At 39.6% G+C, this 20,785-nt stretch overlaps 1 protein-coding gene across 2 annotated transcripts; it reads right to left on the reverse strand.

Annotated features, from left to right (window-relative positions):
* Positions 1 to 78: 78 nt before the first annotated feature.
* On the reverse strand, positions 79 to 20,247 carry PRKCI (protein kinase C iota). Of its 2 annotated transcripts, XM_015871977.2 has the most exons (18): positions 19,963 to 20,247; positions 15,999 to 16,120; positions 14,491 to 14,580; positions 13,700 to 13,750; positions 12,485 to 12,570; positions 11,061 to 11,201; positions 10,182 to 10,233; positions 9,485 to 9,543; positions 8,866 to 9,042; positions 7,975 to 8,072; positions 7,486 to 7,572; positions 6,705 to 6,840; positions 6,197 to 6,284; positions 4,909 to 5,034; positions 4,733 to 4,812; positions 3,816 to 3,905; positions 3,431 to 3,546; positions 79 to 2,568 (listed from the first exon to the last, which is right to left on the reverse strand). In XM_015871977.2, exons 1-18 carry the CDS (start codon positions 20,070 to 20,072, stop codon positions 2,481 to 2,483), a joined length of 1,797 nt encoding a protein of 598 aa, XP_015727463.1. In that variant the 5' UTR covers positions 20,073 to 20,247; the 3' UTR covers positions 79 to 2,480. The 2 variants fall into 2 exon arrangements, with proteins under 2 accessions (XP_015727463.1, XP_015727464.1); XM_015871978.1 differs by lacking the exon at positions 12,485 to 12,570 and having other exon boundaries at positions 19,963 to 20,160.
* Between the last annotated feature and the right edge of the window lie 538 nt (positions 20,248 to 20,785).

Below are 20,785 nucleotides of genomic sequence, written 5' to 3' on the forward strand. Positions count from 1 at the left end.
CCGTCTGAAGGTCCCAAACAAATCCCAGTAGTGCTTTGTAGGAGTCGGCTTTGTTTCTTTTCGGATGAATACACGGCATTCTAATATAAATGTTTTATTTAAGGTAAAAATTGTGCACAAATAAAGAGAATGATTACACAACAATGTTCAAGACCATATTCCATACGAAACAAGAAAGTAGCAGAGACGATATGAACGAGCAGAGCACCCCTAAGAATCTGGCATACAAAGGGTCAGCTCCACACAAATACACCTTCAAAATTCAAAGCCTACACAACTGTTTACACGCCACATCCCTTCTGAATACTTACAAAAGCTGCTATTAGGCTCCACGATAAAAAATAACTTAATATCATGGCACTTAGGAGAAAATTAAACAATGGACTTACAGTCATTAAGGATATTTATCTCAGTGGCAACAGTTAGATGTGTGAATAGAAAAAGTATATTTTCTGTGACGTTATCTATAAAAAGTTCTGCTTGGAGCACAACACAGTGCTCTTCTGAGCAGCAGAAATGCCCTTCCCTACGTAACACTATTTTGCTTGATATTGTATATGAAATTAAGGAACTGTACAGAGAAGGCTTTTCTTGCTTGAAGTAACTTCAAAGTTTACTACCAATTAAATTCCAATGTCTTAACGAGTCACATGAGTGTCAAGCACTTAAATTTATAGCTGGATGCAAGCAGTTTCACTTCATATGAAATAACAGTGTTGAAGTTATTAGCTGCTCTTTAAAAGTAGATTGACTTTTTACATTGGAAGGTGTAAGAGAACCCAGGTGTAAGGAACTCTCAGGTGTAAGGCTAAGAGAACCCAACTTTCAACAGTGTAGAAGTTCAATGCTTCCCTGGAATGGAAGTCCCTCCAATTAATTCCCAGTATCTTGGTTCCTACTCACGCTGCAAAGTGAAGTCCATGCTAAGTACCACACTGTGAGCTACTGTGCTTGTGCAGTCTCTCCCCTTGAAGCTAACACATAAGTGGAAAAAAAACATACACTGGAAGATTCATGCTGCAAATTTACAGCTTTACCACACGAGGATTTTCACAGAGATACTGACTGTACAGAAAGCTCACTAAAAGCTTCAGATAAGGTTTGCTAACTTGTGTTTACAGACATCTGAATCTGCTTTAAGTAACACCAAGTTGCCTCACAGCTCTTATTCATATAAATACAGGTTCTTTTCTTCGATGTCTCTTAATCCCTTTTCTCCAGAAATAAAAATAAAGAAGTGGTACATTTGGCATTTCTTCAGCCTAAGACATTCAAAGCTACTTCCCAAATATTAAAAATAAGAGTTAGCTGTGCTGTACATTACATTGTTTGCTAACATGAAATGTAATCATTATTACCTCCCAAAAGTCCCAGTTTCAACTGTTCTATTTATTCTAATAGGAAAGCAATTAGAATGGAGTCTACTACCAACACTAAAGGTTTGTGTGTTATTACAAATCACTACCTACACGTGGAAAAATTAAGGGAGTCATTGTGGACAGCACCTATTTTTTTTCTAGATGTGCTTTTTCCACTGGCAACGTGGAATGCATTTCCATCACTATGGCAGTAAGATTTAACCATGATGATAAAAGAAGGAAACATGGTGAAACAATGCCCTTACCTTGGCCATAGCTGTAACGTGTGCAGTTCTGATACAAGACAGAAATTGTAAATGCAATAAATAATAGCATGAAGTCCAACATTCGTCAGTTTTAGCTGCCCATTCCTGCTAAATTGCACTCTTGTGGATTTTAATTTCTTAAAGTATTAATTGAATTCCACTTATACCACCCCCAGCCCTCAATGAAAGGGACAGGCTCAGAAAGGCACTCCGTATCAGACTGTGCACACTTCCCCCTGTATCATTTCAGAATGAAGTCTGACTCTAATACTGAGTTAAACACCACCTTTAGGATGGATCAACGTACCTTAAGAGAACAGCCAATTCTTGACCTATTCTGCTTTCCTCACTGTCAATTTAAATCTGAAGGGCAATAATAAAGCTGTAACTTCTATATCTAAGGAGAACAAGGAAATCAGATTTAGAACTACAAGTCATGAGATCTTACTTGTCTCGCTGGAATAGCAGAATTCCTTTAGTGAGATTTCATTATGTCCTCTGATGCAATTTGTACTCTTAAAGTAGTAAAACAACTTTCCTTTATCAGAAGGCTGCATTGGCAGGTTATTGCAGCCAGATCCCATTGTGCAGTCAGGAACCCCAGAGACCAACTTCAGGTTTGGCAAGACTTCTTGAAAACGTACATTTTAAATACTCTGGCAGCCCAAGGTTCAGCAGAACAATTGCCCCAGGTGATAATTGATACAAGAAGAAAACCTGTGTGTAATTCACACTCGGTGGCAACAGTACGATGACTAGTTACTCATGTTATGCTAGTGCATCCAAATGAAGAGATCTTTATCCATGCAGAGTAAAAAAACAGAGTAACAACTGGCACAGTCCAGACATGAAGAATTCAGACACACTCCTCAGCTGACATCAAAAGAGGATTGATGTATTCAAAGCCTTCGAATTCAGACTGGTCAATCTTCTTCACAATATCGCTATTAAGATTAAAAACAGTTGTTAGTTTAGCAAAATTAAAAGTCAGTAGTATCAGCTGACAGTTCGTTTTTAACATTGAGACCTGCACAATAGACTGCAACTGAAAACATTCCCTCTCTTTTGAGCCTCCCTTTCCTTACAGTTGATACTGTTTTCTTCTAGGCCCTGTAACAATATGCGCTAACACAGGGATAAAGAATTAAGTTGGATTTCAGACCTAACTGAGGTGCATAGGTAACATTTAGTACTTGCTGTTTCTGCTTACAAATTAACATGCACATTACACAGAACCCAATACAAAACCTAAAGATGATGTATGGTAGTGGTTCAGTCAGGACAGAAGGGCATTTCCTATACAACCCCAAATCAGAACACTCAATAGGCAAGGTACCATAAAACCCCAAACCAAAACATTATCGAGCATTATATCAAGGCTTTTCCACCAGGATAAACTCACTCAATTACTAACAATTGAAAATACCCAAACAAAGGACCTTTTCTTGTCCAGAGCATCAAAGATAAATCCAATCTAAACCCAACATTCCAGAAATATCACCTCTTAGCATAGTACTGAAATAAACCATGCATCAAAAACAGATTTTTTCCTTCACACGTTCATTCCTTGCAAGTGATACCACTAACATCGTAAAATAACACTTAATCATCCTTCTCCAAACTAGGATTCTTACCCACTGATCACAGATTTTGTTACCTCATGACTCAGCACTATAGTTAACCCATCCATACCAAGCCTACAAGGAGGAGACAACAGACTTTCTGTACTAAGAATACAACCAGCTGATGAATTTGTCTAACTCCTTCAATGCTTTATCAAAACATCTTAATTTTTACATTACTTACTCATCATCTGGAGTGAGCTGCACAGGTTCATTGGTGAACTGGGAATCAAAGTTATCCAGACCAAATTCGCCAGATATATTTGGTTTAAATGGAGGCACCACTTGCTTTTGCTCCATCTAAGAACAAACACACTTAGTGACATCAAGAAAGAGTTATGACCCACAGAATTATATTTAAATAAGGCCAAAAGTTACTCTCAAATTCATTCCATATTCTCTCTAAAATACTCCACTGTACTCAGTGCATGTCAAAGAGGTTCTGTATTAAGACTGTAGTAAGCCAGTTAAGGGCTTAAGGTTTTATGAAGCTTTGTGGCATCTCTCACAATCAGAAGTTGCCACATCACCGCTGTACACAAAGCAGAGTCCAGCAGGCATTCACATACCAGATCCCAATCAACGTTGCGAAAAAATGGATGTCCCTGGATATCTGCAAATCCTGTCTGAGGGTGGCAGCCCAACCGCTCCTTTGGGTCCTGTGTAAGAAAGTATTTCTAAATGAGAGCCACAGCCTACGTATGAATAAAAGCATTGTTCCAAATTCTGTGAGAAATCATGAATTATCAGGAGTTCTGTTACGAGGTGCACTGAAGAACAAAGTTCGTGTTATTTATTTTGAAAAACGTTTCAATTTACAGAATATACAGAAGTCCAAACTTGAATAATATATAAACAACCACCCCATCTTCACTTATTTTTATTCAAATGGGTTTAAACATTTTGAAGCAAGTGAATTTGATTCTTCCCCTCAACAGGCAGCTTGCCTATCCAAGTTGTTTTGAGACAGTAACTGCAAGCTACTGATACATACAGCTGAAAGATTATTTTAACACTTCTCTCCACTAGGAGGCTGTAACACAATGCTCTCAGTAGAAGCAGAAAGAAGGAAATGAGTCGACTTTAAGAGGACAGCTCTGACAAGTCCCTTATTCAAGGGAAAGAGCTTCTCTGGTTGTTTATAGATGTCATACTACCACAACTAAGTTACTAACAATGTAAACGTCTTTAGGTACCCAGATAATGTGCTAAGCCTGTTCAGTTTTCCAAGCTAAAGAAATTATTTAGAACATTTCTAAGCCTTTTAGTTTGAAATTCACTTCCAGCTCCACAGCAATAATCTAAAGCTACAGATTCAAAGACAAATATTTTAAATAAGTTTCCCAGCCTTGCTAAAATGTTACAGGATTACACCTTCTGTACCCTCTTTCTGTGCACAGCAGCTAAGGTAGATCTGCTACACATCAATTAGTCCACAACAAAACAGCCACTCTGGAGAAGTCAAATCCTCTGTTTCAGTTCTTACCTTATTAAGGAAACTCTTTAGAACACCTGCGGCTTTAACAGAAAGGGATCGGGGAATTCGGATCTGCTTTTCCAAAATTACTGCAAGAAACCAGCGTTTATATCAGCTTTCACATCTTTAAACATAGCTTAAAGGTAAACAAAGTACTGAAGTATCTGAACACTCATGGTACTTACCTTGAAAAAGGTAGTCTTCTGTGTTCTGATCAGGATTGTCAGAACTTCCAACAATATCAAATGGAGACCTTCCTGCCATCATTTCAAACATCAATACACCGAGTGCCCACCAGTCTACACTGAAGCCTGGAATTCATAAGAGAAAATACTGATAAAGAATTTTGAGAGCAGAAAAAAAAAAGTCTTGCTGTAGTCCTAAAAATGTTTAGAGAATACTTTTAAACGAATTATCGATAGTGTGATTATCTAGTTTTCTATTGACTAGTTAATAAAAGAGAGGTAACAGCAGTAAACAGACATTACGTGGTTTGTTATGTGAAGGATAGGAGGAAATTCTGTACAAAGAGGAAATGCAAAACCTTTAAAGGGTGACGTCATAGCCTTAACAAAGTCTTAGATTACACATAGGCTTAGTCATTGCTAACCAACAGTCTGTTAACTGGGGAAGGACAAGAAGGAAGTACATGATTCTTAACAGTAGCAAGACAGTTCTTAGTCTATTATGCAGTGCTAAAGAAAAGAATTCCAGCAACTTAGGCTGAGACTGTTTATTGTATAAAACTTGTGAAAGGAAGGATGGACAGACAGATTTAATGTTAAGCCAGACAGAAACATTCAGTTAAGTTAGTGTATGTGCACTTCTACCTCTATTGGTATTTGGTTGTTATTTTGGTTTTGTTTTTTGTTGTTTTCTTTTTTAGTTGGAAATAATTATGGAACATTTACAAATCTTGAGGGAAGAACGCAGACCAAAGATCTGCTTCACACACTACTGGAAGTTAAGGAAGAAAGGATAAGCAGAAGAAACATACACAATAAACTGTACTCTTATCCCGCGTTTCAGGAGCCTTGTGGACTTCAACATGCATTTGCATGGACATTTTCAGTTTTTAAACACCAAAATTTGTGAAAGGGACATTCATTACCTAAGCCCTTTGTAATACATGTATTATATCACTACTGCCAAATACAAAGCTCCAAAAGTGAACACAAGGCAAGCAAGGGTATCTTTAAGAGTATATAAAACAGTTATAAACTATAATGAACTTAGAAGACCCATGCTACTCTTTAAGCTTGTTAAAAACAAGATAAGAGTGCAGAAGGTGGGATATCTGATTTGTTTGTTGTGATACTTTCAGCCTTCCCTTTGAAGGGTCCATTCACACCATGTTATCTTGGATGGGTCACAAGTCTAACAGAATTCCACTGCTAAACAACTTGAGCAAGAAGCTGAGATAACTGAAAGTTACATGGTAGACACATGGTAGCAGTGAAAAGTTTGAATTACCATAATCTTCTCCTCGAAGAATTTCAGGAGCAATATAGTTTGGAGTTCCACAGAACGTGCTTGTTGTATCGCCAGGCCTCAGCCCTTCCTAAACAAACAAACACCACCACTGTCAAAACAAGCTGTGTGTAACTCTCTCCCACCACATACTTTCTAAAACTTTTACTTGCCTCCTTTCAATCACAAAACAAAAAACCCTCTAAATTCCAGGCTGGGACATATTATTTGCTACACAAAAGCAGGTTGCAGTTAACATCTCATGAGGATGGCTTGTACCCACTGACAACAGTTCTTTAACCTTTCAGCTGGTCAACTCCATAATATCTCCAGTAACAGGAAACTGGGAATAACTGAGAAGTTGTGGAATGGTTCACATGCATAAAGAAATGCTCAGAAGTTTCACCTTTTTGAGTCTCTGCTTCTTTTAATTGACAATTAATCTCTGCTTCTTTAAAATGACAATTTCTTAATTGTTGCTTTTACTACTTAGGAAGGAACTACAGCTTACCTTGCACATGCCATAATCTGTGAGTTTAATATGTCCTTCAGAATCTAACAGCACATTGTCTAGTTTTAAATCTCTGTAGATTATGCCTCTTTCATGTAAATAATTCAATGCAAGGCTGATTTCAGCAGAATAAAACCTAGAACAGCAAGATATACTGATTACCCCAGCAGTCAAATAAACTCATAAAAAAAACAAGACACTCCAGATCACAAGAACAGCCTTGGTGGTACAATACTTTTTAAACGGAACCCTATCCATTCCATTGTAATTTTTAACCAGGGAAAGAGGTAAGTTGTTTATAATCAGTAATTTCTTATCCACATGCAGTAATTTATACCCACAGTCACTTAATTATTTTTTCTTAATAATATTAATGTCTACTCTCATCAACTCTTTCACCTCACAACCTGAAAAAAACACACACAACAAGAACTCAACATTTGTTTAGACCATGGTGGTTCTAAAAGAAACACATTAATAACATCAGACAGGTAAACAAATACCACAGAACAGTTTTTCCATTTAAAAAAAAATCAGAATCAGACTGTAGTCATCAAGTGTAATACTAATTAACACAAGCAATCTGTTAGCGCTTCCTATTACAGTTCCTCCTTGAAACAAAGATACTGTGGCTTGCAGCATTAAGATGGGAACGCAGTCTCACATTTCTGAAATCCTTAACATCTGGAAATGGTTTGCTGTCTCACCACCATAATCTGCACTACTGCACTGTGCCAGATATCCCACTGTTCTGATGGAAGACATCTGCAATCAGACATACCTAGCATGCTCCTCTGGCAGTTTTCTCTGTCTCTGCATGTGAAACATCAGATCTCCTCCATTTACATACTCTATAACAAAGAATAACCTGAAACACACAAGAGCATATCACAAATGATTGTATACGAGGCTGAAAATTTTTCCTCTTGACTGAATATTTGCAGTGTTGTGGGTCTTTCCTGGGCAGTTCAACTCCTCCCATCTCTCTGGCAACATGGCTGGCTTCAACTTTGCATGAACTCCCTTGCTGGTTGCTTCTCCCTTTCTAGCATCCTTATCATAGCACCCAGTATTTCTCACATTTTCAGATATTTCCAGTCTGAAAGCTTAGATGATAAACACGGCTTTTTGTTCACAAAATGCAACAGTGATTTACAGCACACTGACTTTACCTACCTACCTAGCACGTAATCATTTAAATAGGCCTCTGATGTGCCTAACAGTATGAGTTTTTTTGAAGAAAAGACTATTATCATCTCACGTCCCTTACCTGCTTTCTGTTTGGAAGCAAGAATGCAGTCCAACAAGGAAAGGATGATTTGAAGCCTGTTCAAAGACATGTTTCTCTGTCTGAACCCAATCAATATCCTATTAAAAAAAAAGAAAAAAAGCAACATTCAGATAAGTACTGCTGTACACTGCAGGGCAAGTACTAATGACAATTAGCATAAAGATAAACTGCTGCTGATGAATGCAAAGAAGTTGCAAAGAAAGGCAGGTGAAATCAATGTCGGAACTAGGATAAAATGAGAAGTTCTTGAATCAGCAAATCTTTACAAAATACCTTAAAGAACCATGAATGAAATCAGCAGCAAGAGCACACTAACAGTTGACTGCAAATGGTAGTAAATTTCCACAAATCATTATGCATGCTACAACCAATCTGTAAACGTGGATGCCTGATTTAAAGAGCAAATAAGTAACACTATGAGGTTCTCCTTTGTGACAAAAAACAAAATTTCACAGTTGTGAACATATGAAAAGAAGACTCCAACTCCTTTTCAGCCAAGCAAGCAAAAATAATAGGAAAAATATGGAATATTTCTTCAAAGTAAAGAGGCAAGAGAAACTTAAGTGATTTCTGCATGAGTAGTGCTGTAGACTGTGCCAATTACAACAGTGATGCTGGTTGAAGTAATGGAGCTCTTGACAAAAACCACTAGCATGGGATGACTTGCTGTAAACTACGCATCTGTCAACGCAGATCTCAAAAGCAGTCATCTGTCTTATGAACTTCTTGTAATGCATTTCCAAGTAGCTGAATGTTTAATGCATAGGTTTTAATTCATGATGCAGACACAGATGTCTGGCTTCCCCTTTGTAACAGGTATTAAAGCTGTTCAAAAGAGTTGGCTGAGTTATTAACAAAGAGCTTACCTACCTCATCATCATTGACGAGTTCTTTCTTCACCACCTTCATTGCATAAATGCGTTCTGTTTTCTTCAATCGAACAAGCAATACTTTAGCATAACTGCCTCTTCCTATAACTCGGAGCAAATCAAAATCCTGAAGACCCAGGCTGGAAGAAGCTTTGCCACTTTCTCTTATGCCCATTGCCTACAGATAGAGATACTTCTGAGTTCATGAACAGGCTTGTCAATTTTAACGACTGTAGTTGCTATTCTTTAAAGACAGTTAGCACTTCAAACAGAATAGAACAATAAAAACACAAGTGATTCAATGAACACTTGCAATTCTTAAACTGCACTGCCAGGAAAAGGAACAGAAGGGAAAGGGAAGAAGGCAGAACAAACAGGACAGATGAAAAACAAATGAAACTAGAAGAATTTGGAAAACTTTCTAAATCAAAGCACATCTCAACCCAGGCTTTAAAAACAATCAGCTTGAAAGACACACATGCGACCACCGAGTGAGCAATCCAAACATGCTCTATGTACTGGTTTTCATTTTGTGACAAGTTAAATTACTAAAGCAATAAAATAAAGAGTGCCAGAGTTGAAGATCGCTGAACACAATTAGTGTGGTTAAGATACTTCACCTCTTTTTCTTCACCAACATGGTCTAAGCTCTCATGACTCGATGGATTATATGGAATCACTAGAGATGCAAGGAAAACAATTAGATCCATGGAACACAACTCGATTTTCTTTCTCTTAAAAATTTCCACTCGTTAGTTGAATCAAGGAGAAACAGCTTAAATGTACCTATTATATGCTTTCAAAACTGGTATTTTTTGTTGTTGTTTTTAAGCTAGCAAAATCATTCTTTTGCAATACTGCAATAACAACTGTTATGGCTTATATAACGTTGTGATTATATTTGGAAATCTATTTAGACTCTCCTTGACACACTGTATCTTGTGCCAAATAACATTTGTTGTTGTTTAACAAATCACTGTCCATTGAAACTGAAACACCAGGAAATCTTGTTTAATTTTTTTCCACTGTAACTTTGTTTACTGCCTTTTTGTTTGCTTAATGATGTTTAAAGTACACTCCTTACTGATGGAAAAATCTAAGTATCAGACTCGATTCTTTGCAACGGTTTGTCAAACTGCAAGACGCAGGAAATAGGAGATTTTATATTTAAATCCCCCTTAGTTTTTAAAGCAGCTGTCCTCTTTGTCTTGCCCAACAAAAAGAAGTAAAGCAGAATTCTTAAAGCAATTTGCTTAAAGTTATTCTGTTTCATATTAAAACCCATGTTCATGTTTCAAAGGGAAGCACTGATCTTACCTGATTCTACGTTATCCGGATGCACCGATGGATCCATAGGCATTATTGGTTCCTGCAAATTTGCACAACATTTGTTTAACAGATTGTGAAAAGCATTTGAGAGACAATAAAGAATCTCTGAGAAATATAATCTGTTTTAGATGAATCCACATAACTACTGCTCTAGTCCATACAGTATAAAAAGAATCACCATAGACCTTATTTTTCCTGCTTTCCAGAAGTTATGGCAAGTTGCTAGAAGCTATTGAAGAAAACTTCATACAGCAAGGAGAAGGTAGTAGATTAGATGCAAAATGAGACAGAAAATTGCACATACTTCAGCAGCTTTATTATCCAAATAAATTTATGAAATAAAGACTTCCAGCTGTCCATTTTTAAACATTAAACTGCAAGTGGTATTTACATATTGCTTTTTGGGGACTTGAGAACTAAAGATGATTGCATCACTTAGGAGGAGGTCAGAACTATTGTGCCTTGCCTTCCTTTTCTATCAAACAAAATAGTCTAATAATCTAACAGATGTTTAGAGAATTTACTTGTATGTCACTCTGAATATGTGAAATGTAATATATGTACACGTTCATATAAACACTATGTAACTACATGTCATATTTACCTTGCTTTTCACCATCTGACACAGAAATAGACAATCTATACAAGAATTAAGACCTTCTTGTTACTGAAATGCTATTTTGCTAAGCATCTCTTCTATTTTCTTGTCATGTAATGCAGTAGCCATAAAGAATGACAGCCTTTTTAAGCTTTATCTACTGTGATTGTTTGCTGAGCATAGTCTGAAAGCCATTTAGTATGAAACAAGCTCCTTTATTTCATTTATTGTTGCTTTTTAAGACAACATTTCAGATAAACCGTACTTACTGGTTGTAGTGTATGACGACCACAGTCAGTATTGACTAGTTTGTGACACTTCTTGTGAACAAGGAGTTTGCAGTTGATGCATTTATACCCCTGGCGACCCAGGCCCCATATTCGGTCTGAGCAGATGGCACAGTGAGCTCTCTAGAAGAATAAATCAATAAAACTGATTAAAAGCAAAGCTAAATAACAGAAACTATTCAGCCACGTTCCCATTACTGAAGAACAGAGGATAGGAGATCAGAAAAACCCCTACTCAAGTTGCTACTGTACCTGAAAAGCCTATGACAGAACTTTAAGATAGAACAAGCAGATACAACACAGAAAAGCCCAAGAATTACAAATGAACAATAAGCAGCGACTGCTTATCAGAAAGAGCACATTTACATGGGAAGGTGCAGGCACAGTCAGCCTCTTCTGCTGCACGTGGACCCAGAGAGATGGGTGTCAACTGCAGGTCAAAAGCAGTGCAGATGAATAAGCAGGCTCCTGTGACCAAGCTAGTTTGCTAGGTCTCATTATCTTTATGTAGGGGAGTCCTTAGATTTGAAGAGAGAACAGCAGGAAAGCAAAAGCTTCAACATAGATAAACCACCAGCTAAGAGGAAATGGGAAGATCACCACCCACTGAAGGACACTCATAACTCAAAAGAACCATGAATGCAGGGCACCAACAAAAGCAAGTGGGATGGTGCCTTCAGCCTTTGACCGGGAAGAGGTCAATGAATATTTCCTAGAGCATTGCTTATGTAAAAAATATTAAATGAATAATGCTGAAGACGAAGTTTAGTGGAGATCATTTTGAGAGTTACTTAAGCACGTGATTCACAGCTTAGAGAAAAAGGAAAGAATACTGAAGCTGTCAAGGAACCTTGCTTATTCAATTCTTATTTTATCTAATTTTTCAGATACAAGCCGCAGATAGCTCTCTTGATTCTCAATCGTCTTTGGCTATTGCTTATTGAAAGTATTAAAACTGGCCAGTTATTTTCAATTGTTTCTACGCCATCATAAGCAGATGCTAGAGAAACATCTCAGGTTTTGTTTAAGTCGTGAAGGAAAACTGTGCATCATAAGCAACTCGACGTATGCTTAAACAACTGCAAATGCACTTTCAGTTCAATCATCTAATGCCAGTGTTAAAGTCTGCCCTCCCCGGAGATTTTAAGGGAGCACCAGAACACTTCCGTGACAGCATAGTTACAGAGTACACTGTAAAGTGAATTGCAACTATTTATGTTTTTATGAGCCTAATTTTATATGGATAAAGTTTCCTGAAACTACAGTTACCAGCATCTAAGAACTACAGGCAGTCAACAGCAATTAGAATAAATCTACCTTTTTATTTTTTTCAAGGCAGTAACATTAAAATTATAAAAGTAAGACAACCCTGGAACATGGTTTTAAGTACCCAACAAGAGTCTCACCCTGTTAAATCGTTTGGCTTGGAAAGTGTGACCATTTGCACAATAGAGCTTTCGCCACCGGCGGGCGCCACGGCGATAAATGGATTCTAAGAGGAAAAACATACAATTATATCCATAAAAGATATAAATACAGAACTACAGTACTTTCTTACTGGTGCTTCTGTGTACAGTGATTTGCAGAGTAAAGTTTCATTCCTGCAGCCTTATAGAAACACAAAGTATTTTCTTCATTTTTCCAATTTTGGAGAAAACATCAAGCAAAATACTCTGACCATCTGAAAGTTAATTCTGCCTTTCCAAAGTTAAAAGGCGGAGTGAGTCAAAAGGAGGAAAACTGTCCAAACAACACAAGCACTTGTTTGCAAAACATGCACATACCTTACTTAATTCAAGGAGGAGCTGTGGGAGGGAGGGAAGAAGGTCCATTTCAGGAGCATGTCCTGTTATGGCTGCATGCACAAACCCTCCAGTATCTTAGGTCCACAGCTGCCACCATTTTCTGACTGTTTGTTTGTCTCATTACAGGCATTTCAGGACCCAAAACTGAAAACTAGAATATGCAAAACTACCTCAAGTTGCAAAGCTATTTCAGATGTAGCCTAGAACCTTTCTTTCTCCCCTTCAGAAAGGCAGCATTAATCCTACTGCCATAGTTAACATTTAAGCATGCACACTGACATTTGTCAAGAACTTGGATATCAAGCTGACAGACGTGTGCATGCATAGCATACCCATCATCTTTTATAAGATGAATAACAACAGCATAGAAGCCTACATTAAACATATGGAAAATCACCTCTCATGGTTAGTACATTTACCAGCATGACAAAGGTGTTCACAAAATATTCCTGATTTTACCCAAAGGTTGGTCTGAAATTGATTATTTGACACCTCATTACAAGTGGTTACAAGTCTTTGTTCACATCAGTCAGCGAGCAATCTGGCAACTACTAGAGACAGGAACAGAATGGAAAACTGCCATGGAAGAGGCAAAAGCAAGGAAAGCAGAGACACGTGGAGAGTTAACAGAAATACAAAAATGCTTTATTAACAATGACTCAGAAATGACAAACAACATTCCTTTTTAATATTTAAGCTGTAGAGATTCGTGTTATTAATAGTCATAAGCACAGGAAATCAAACAATAGAGTATCAACTTTTTCTAGAATACACATTACTTATTTTAAGTATGCCCAAATGAAGATGCCTACTTACTGTCTTCTCCTGGGCAAGGCATGCCAGGCCGTTCCGGTACACAAGGGAACACTGCAAGAAAAATATCAGCTTCTTATTAATCTGTTTCATACAGAAGACAATTCTTTGGGTTAAATACAACACCTACATAGTAAAAAGGCAACAGAAAATTGCTAAAATGCATTCTAACAGCAAGCAAGAAAAAAAGATGCCACAAAACCCTGTACTGGACATAACAGTGATCCAAGTGTGAAATGCAACTGGACAGCGGAGTAAGGTAACTTGTGTAAAGATGCTGGCAACAAGTAGTGAGGCTGGTTTCTCAATTGTCCAATCACTGCAGTGGGTATTTGGAAATCTGGACTGTAGGTGAAGCACATTACAGTGTTCCAGAACAGCCAAGTATGATTTTGCCTACATTAGTTCTTTGTTTCCAGTGTATTTAGCTGCAGTAGGAAAAGAAAACTTGGGAAAGTTAACCCTGGTGCATATTTATTGAGAAGCCAATCAAGCAGAAGTAAATGGAGACAAGACAGATCAAAAAGCAGAATAATAAAAAACAGAGATACACATATAGGAGCAGATGAAATCATTTTTACATCTTTTTTCCTTTCTTAATTCCATAAAGAACACTGACAAGTACTGACAGCTAAAAAGGCTGACGTCGTCTTTGGCATCCTCTTGACAGGCAGCCACAATAGACTTTAACTGAAGAAGACAGAGTAGTGCAAAAGACACTGATAACATGAGGAAAAAATTCCTGTTCTCCGTAGGTGCAAACATTAGAAGTAATACATTAAATTTTACTGTACCATGAATTAGAAGTTCTGAATCCTTGTTTAGTTCATACAACCGAAACGCCTCTTCTAACTCCAGCTGTGAAGAAACAGTACATGGGTCTCCTGAAAGAAGAAAACATCACAAAACTCGGTCTAATTAGTTCCGTGTGGTTCAGCAGCTCCCTCGCAGTTGTTCCTAAGATAATTATTGTATCAAACCAAAGCAATACCCTCGGCGTGGTAGCGTTTCTGTCATTTTTCATCATATTGCACATCACTGTCCCATTGGACAGACTTGGCACTCAGCTGCCTACCCACCCCATAAACACAAAGTGAAGAGTGTGGAAGGAGCAGGAACATCCCTATTCATTCAGACTCACTGTGAACCAACAAACCAGTTTTTCTTCATTTGTTTTTGACACCTGTGCAAACAGCTTGTTTCTTTCTGACAGAAGAAAGGGAGGCTCACAAAAGAGCATAAGCAGTGCTTCAGATTGCACACAACGTTTACAGACTAGAAAGGAACCTTCATAATTAAATCTGACATGTGCTTTTTCAAATTGGTGACCACAAGTTAAAAACACAATGCTCTACACCTGCAACAACTCTTGTGTTGTTGTGTACTTGTGTACATAGCTTGGGAAAGCTGGTGATAGCAGAAGAGAAAACCTGCTCAGATTCTGAAGACCACGCAAAGTGTTTGACACAACTGATCACATAGCACATCCAAAAGCAACTTGAGTCCCTGTTTAGCTTTGAGCTCTCAATAAATTGGCACTCACCCAATTCTGAATAAGAAATCTGTGGCAAGGGGAGGAAAGAGGCCTATAAGCACCATCTACGCTAATCACTGCATACAGTTACTAATCATTGCCTTTTATGTATTGCATCAAGTACTCAGCTGGCTAAAATAACAACAGCTATTCCATAATTTAGATGTCTTTGGTGTGGCTCAAAACTTATGTTCAGAGCACAACTCCACTAAGAAAACAAGAGTTACAAGTAGGCTTTTCAAAACATGCCTAACATATACACAGCTCAGAGTGGAAAAACAGAGAGAGGACTGAACTTTTTTCAACTGATATAAAATATGACCTGCATAAATGATGTGCTAAAGATTAACAACATTTCAGGGCTAAAATTTCTATGGAAAGCCACTATACATCACTCAGCCGAGTGTTTTCTCCAAAGTATTTTCTCTTTTAATACTTTTTAAAGGGTTGTTTTTAAATAGCTGTATGTTATAAGACTCAAGGCTGCTAATGGAACAGCTGATTCACTCAAAATGCATTTTCTGGTTCTATGCACAACTATATACAGTAATCTGTAAAAGTAGATCTACATATTTAAGTGATCTGAACCAACAAAACTATACTTAAAAGGACACTGGAAAGCCATTACTTTTGGAGTCTGAGTTACTAAAAACATATAGTTTATCTCACAAAGGTGAAGGAAATGATGAAAGGGAGAGAAGAGCTAGAAAGCTGAGCACCGTGCTGAACAAAAATCTGTTGGGAACCAGGCAGCAAGGATCGATTTACCTTCTTCATCAATCCACTTCATGGTGAAAAGCTGCTCGTTGTCAAAGGAGCACATGTCTCGAACTTCACTGCACAGCCCCTCAAACGAGATGGAAGGCTCAAAATATGTTATCATGATGTCCCTGAGAAAGAGAAAAATACATTTGAGAAACTGTGCCATGCTGTAATACGCAGCATTTCATCTTCACCTCTATCACCTTCCATGCCCCACTAATATAAAACCCACCTCCTGCCACAGCCCCTTAGAAAAAGAATCTTTAAGCAATATTAGAAAGCCGTGAGCATCAAGATTCCTTCCTACAGCATTCAGGCTCCAAGTAATTCTTATTACTGATTATTTGACATGTATTTCTCCCATTATCTGCTTTTGAAAACATGAAGATCTAAATCCCCAAATGACTTCGTATCTGTCCAAGTTGTAGATTTTAAGTACACGCAGCGATGAAATATGTTATTCCAGTGGACACTGAATAATTTAATGCTGCAATAATTTTGAAGGGCATTTCTAATGTACAGCTGGTAAGAATGTATATATCTGCTCCAAGTTCTAAGTGTGTGGATGGTTTGAAATACTCATGAAAATTATTAAACAGCAGATCAGAGGGAAAGAAGTTGCAAATATTGAAAGCACCTTTGAAGAGACCTGGGTGATGCTTCCCCACAATGACAGGGAAGGTGAACACAGAAGCACATACTTAGAATTAAAATGTACTGCTTTACTGTTATGCAGAACTGGTATTTCTGTTTTAATTAAGACTGAGAGTGGTGCTTTAGAAGCATTACCATAACACGCTGACCCACTGCCCTGGTATTTGCTGGGCCTTCAAGGGGAATAGGTGACTCTGGGTCAGTCCTTTACACAAAGGATGTCAGAGGTACAGAGCAAAGGAAGGTGGAAAGAAAGAGAAAGAAAACAGGGCAGTATACAACACTACCCTCCAAACAGCTCATAAGCCCAATGTTTGAGCGCCGATGTTCCCAGAAAACACATGGAGAGCACAGACCCAGAGCAGCACAACAGCTCTGCAAACCCCACACATCTAACAGCACGTTACTGACATGCAGCCATCTACCAAAACCCACAAGGCTCTATTAGGAGGCAAAGTCCTAACCTGTATTTCCTGTTTTTCAGGGACCTACGTTTTAGGCAGGAGATAAGGCACTGCTTAGCAACTTCAGTGAATTTCAGCTAAAGTTCACCAGCCCTCATCTCATTCATCTTTTAGTGCAGGTTCATTTCTTAAGTAAAAAAGGAAGTTCTGATGGGCACCGTGAAGTCAGAGCTGAACGTCTCAGCTTTCCCAGTGTGTGCTGTCACTGAGCCTGCAGGTGGTGGGAGAGGGGATGCTACACGGAGCAGGGGCTGTGCAAAATTAGTAAGCTATGTAAAAGAATGAAGGGAATGTACTGCAGACCATAGCCTGCTGTCTTGTATAAGAAAATACAAAACACTTTCTTTCACAACGACAAGAGGAAAAGAAATAATCCTTCACTCTGATAAAATCAGTGAGTAAGCTGCTGTTCTACAGGCCTGCCTGTTCCAAAGCTATTCTGCAGCACAATATCCTTGTTTGCCTCCTCATGACACACACAAGGAACTAGAAAGCAGTCTGATTCCTGACAGCCATTTCCACATCTGGATACTGTAGTTATTACAGGGAATCGCTGTGTGTTTTAAGACTCTGTAGGGATTATTTATCTCTCTGAAGACCACGAGCCTCTGCACCACCTTCCCCATGTCTCCTCTGCGACCAGGCAGCTTCTTTCTCATGCTTTTATTTCTCATCTCACCCACCAGTCACAAGGAGCAGCCCTTCAGCAACAAGAACAAAGGGAAGAACACACTGCTGACAGTTAAACGCAATTGAATAAGTGCACCTCACTTCTCAGTTCTACAGTCAGGCTTCTGTGGGAGGCTGCCACTTGGTTATCTGGAGCCTAACACAGCTATCACACATTACATTTGTGAACATACATAGATATCCAGTCACGTATTAATTACATACCCACACAGTCATCATACACCTGGCTTAATCTTTTGATTATGCTTAGTGGCAGCTCACTGACATTAACTCGTGCAAGGCTCCTGGCGCATCCTGCTGCTTGGAAGCAGCTTTTAGAAGCTCTTTAAGCCGAGCGAACCCTCCTTTACATTCACTTTACATTCGAGGGACAACAGAAGACTGTATGAAAACTATGAAAAGCCTAATCTACGTTCCAGCCTACACAGTTAAACCAGTGCAAAATCTGCTGTAAGAGCCAGCAGATCTAATCACGACAGAGAGATGGCTCAAGATACATGTATATCTATCCATATTTAATCAATGCTATTAGTCCTATAGGATTCATAAGGCATAGGTCACACATCACCCTTATTGCTCTCAGCCACTACAACACAACACTCCTCCCCTGATATCTCTCATACTGAAGTGACAAAAAGCACCTACAATAAATGAGATAAGCCAGAAAATAAGCTTTTAAAAGAATATTAGAGACCTGAAATGGTTGTAATTGTAGTTGCCGTGTAAATGCTGCACTTGTTGCCTTATCGACAAAAAAAGAATGTAAACATGGGGTATAATAAATTCCTAGGAACTGCTGCTACATCCAGGGCACAGATTACGGGAACTTTACATCAGATGAGGCTATTTCCAGCATTTCAAACAATCAGCCCTACAACAAGCACGATTTACCTGCGAGAAGGAAACATCAGGGTAAACCCAACCTAGTTCCCAAGTCTCTGGGAATTCCCATCCTCTTATTCCCACCATCTCCGTTTGTTTTAGGAAAATTTTCCTGCCCGGTTTTACATGTTTCATGAATTTAAGATAAAGAACTACCACCGCATGGCTGAATGAAACAAAGACCCTTCAAAGAGCTCCTCATGAAAGCTTTTGTCTCGGCTGAGAAAAGCAATTAGGCTCCTGGCCAGACCTGGGGTGTTCTGGGGCTGCATGAGCAGCACTTGAGCCACACAAGAGCCTGACCACCACGTTCCACACTTCTATTACAAGGAAATTAAGAGAAATTAACATTTTCTGATTAATATTTCCTGTAAAATCCTCTAACCGGCTGCCACCTTCATGCAGTCTGTGTGATGAAAGGGTAAACGTCGCCTTTGATATCTGCACTTAGATCCTCAGTCTGCAGCTACTCCCAGTGCAAGTCAACTGCTCTGCTTTGATTTCTGCTTCTTGACAGCGCTGGTTTGAGAAGTGGGCATGAGACTGACAGTCAGGGGAGCAGACTGTTTAGATCTCAAACCAAACAACTGCCAAGGCATTCAAGCTTATCTGTTTGTTTGTTAACCAGCTGCCCATATGACTCAGTGTCACGATTAAAAGCAAACCAACAATGGTGTTAACCGAGACTCAGCAGATGAAACTCGAAAGAAACATTCCAATGCCGGTGAAATCACTGCCTTGTATCTGAAGTGCCACGAACCAGCATTCCTGTCCAGAGTTGCAGTTTTCCTGCTCACTCCCACAGCTGCTTTATCTCTGTTCCTGCACCACAGCTTCTCATTGCTAAGGCAAGAATTTGTATGAGTGCATGTGGAAATGACTGAGATTAAAACTGACCCAGCAGAAGAAAAATAAACGTGTTTAATCCAAAGCACTTTCCACATCGGTTCACTGTCCAACCACATGAGTATTAGCAGCTGGCAGCCACATCTTCGAGGAAAGGTGGATTGATGAGACCACAAGGCAAAGATCTGAGAGTTTAATGTAGTTATTCTGACAGGTTTCACAGGTCCTTCAGAGCCACAGACGGTGCCAGCCTGCAAAGCTTTGCTCAAGAAAAGCCCCAAAGTAGACACAGGTCAGAAACAAAACGCTTTAAATACCCAGATTAAACACTTTAAATGCCCAGAGTGGCTTTTGTATTGCATTTACATTATATCCTTGAAGCCATAAAGCCAGATGTATCATCTTTACGGCCTCCCCCTCACTCCCTCACTCACCCCTTATAGTAGGCTTTCACTCGGACCTGGTGGGCGCTGTCCCCTCCGAGGCCTCCCCCGCCGCCTCCCGGAGCCGCCATGGTGCTGCTGCTGTCCCGCTGCGTCGGCATCACCCCGCACCGGGCGGCACCGCGCAGGGCAGCGGGAGGGAGAGCGGCGGGACCAGGGGGGCGGAGGCGGCCGCACAACCGCTCCGCTGGACCCACGGGCCCGGCCCTGCAGCACGACGACGGCCCAGAGTGGGCGGAACCACTCGTGGGGGCAACATACGCTACGTGGGTTCTTCCTGCGGGTCTCAGCACGTACCTGTGGAGTGGAAAGCTGCACCGAGAAAGGGAAGAAAGGGGAAGCAGCAGCAGCAAGGAGCGCCCCGGGTCTCAGTGAGGGAGCCGAGCCGCCCTGCGTTAGGTGGGACACAACGACACCCCCCTATACTTGGTACTTACCTGCGCTACGTCGGCTTGGCGCCATGAAGGCGGCGCTGTGAGGGATGGCTGTAACCAACAGCCAGGGGGCGGCTGGGAGAGAAAGCAGAGCTTAGCACACACAAGTTGAGGTTTCCAAAGTCTGCTGAGGGGTGTTGTAAGTTTGTGCGGAGATAAGAGTTGATAGGTGGTTAAACAATTAAGGGTAGTCTTCACCACTCAGCACTCACTTGCGTAGGTATGAGCTCAAAACAAATGGCTCAATGCGCTGTTAACAGCTACAGAACACAGTGTAGGGGTAGCACATATAGAACTTTTTGATGAGGCCACAGCATGCTGCTCCTTTACATCAAGGCCAGGGAATACCAGGCTGCAATGGTGCATTTGGCACAGTAGAA

This window comes from Coturnix japonica, chromosome 9 (genome assembly GCF_001577835.2).
Source record: "Coturnix japonica isolate 7356 chromosome 9, Coturnix japonica 2.1, whole genome shotgun sequence".
NCBI lineage: Eukaryota > Metazoa > Chordata > Aves > Galliformes > Phasianidae > Coturnix > Coturnix japonica.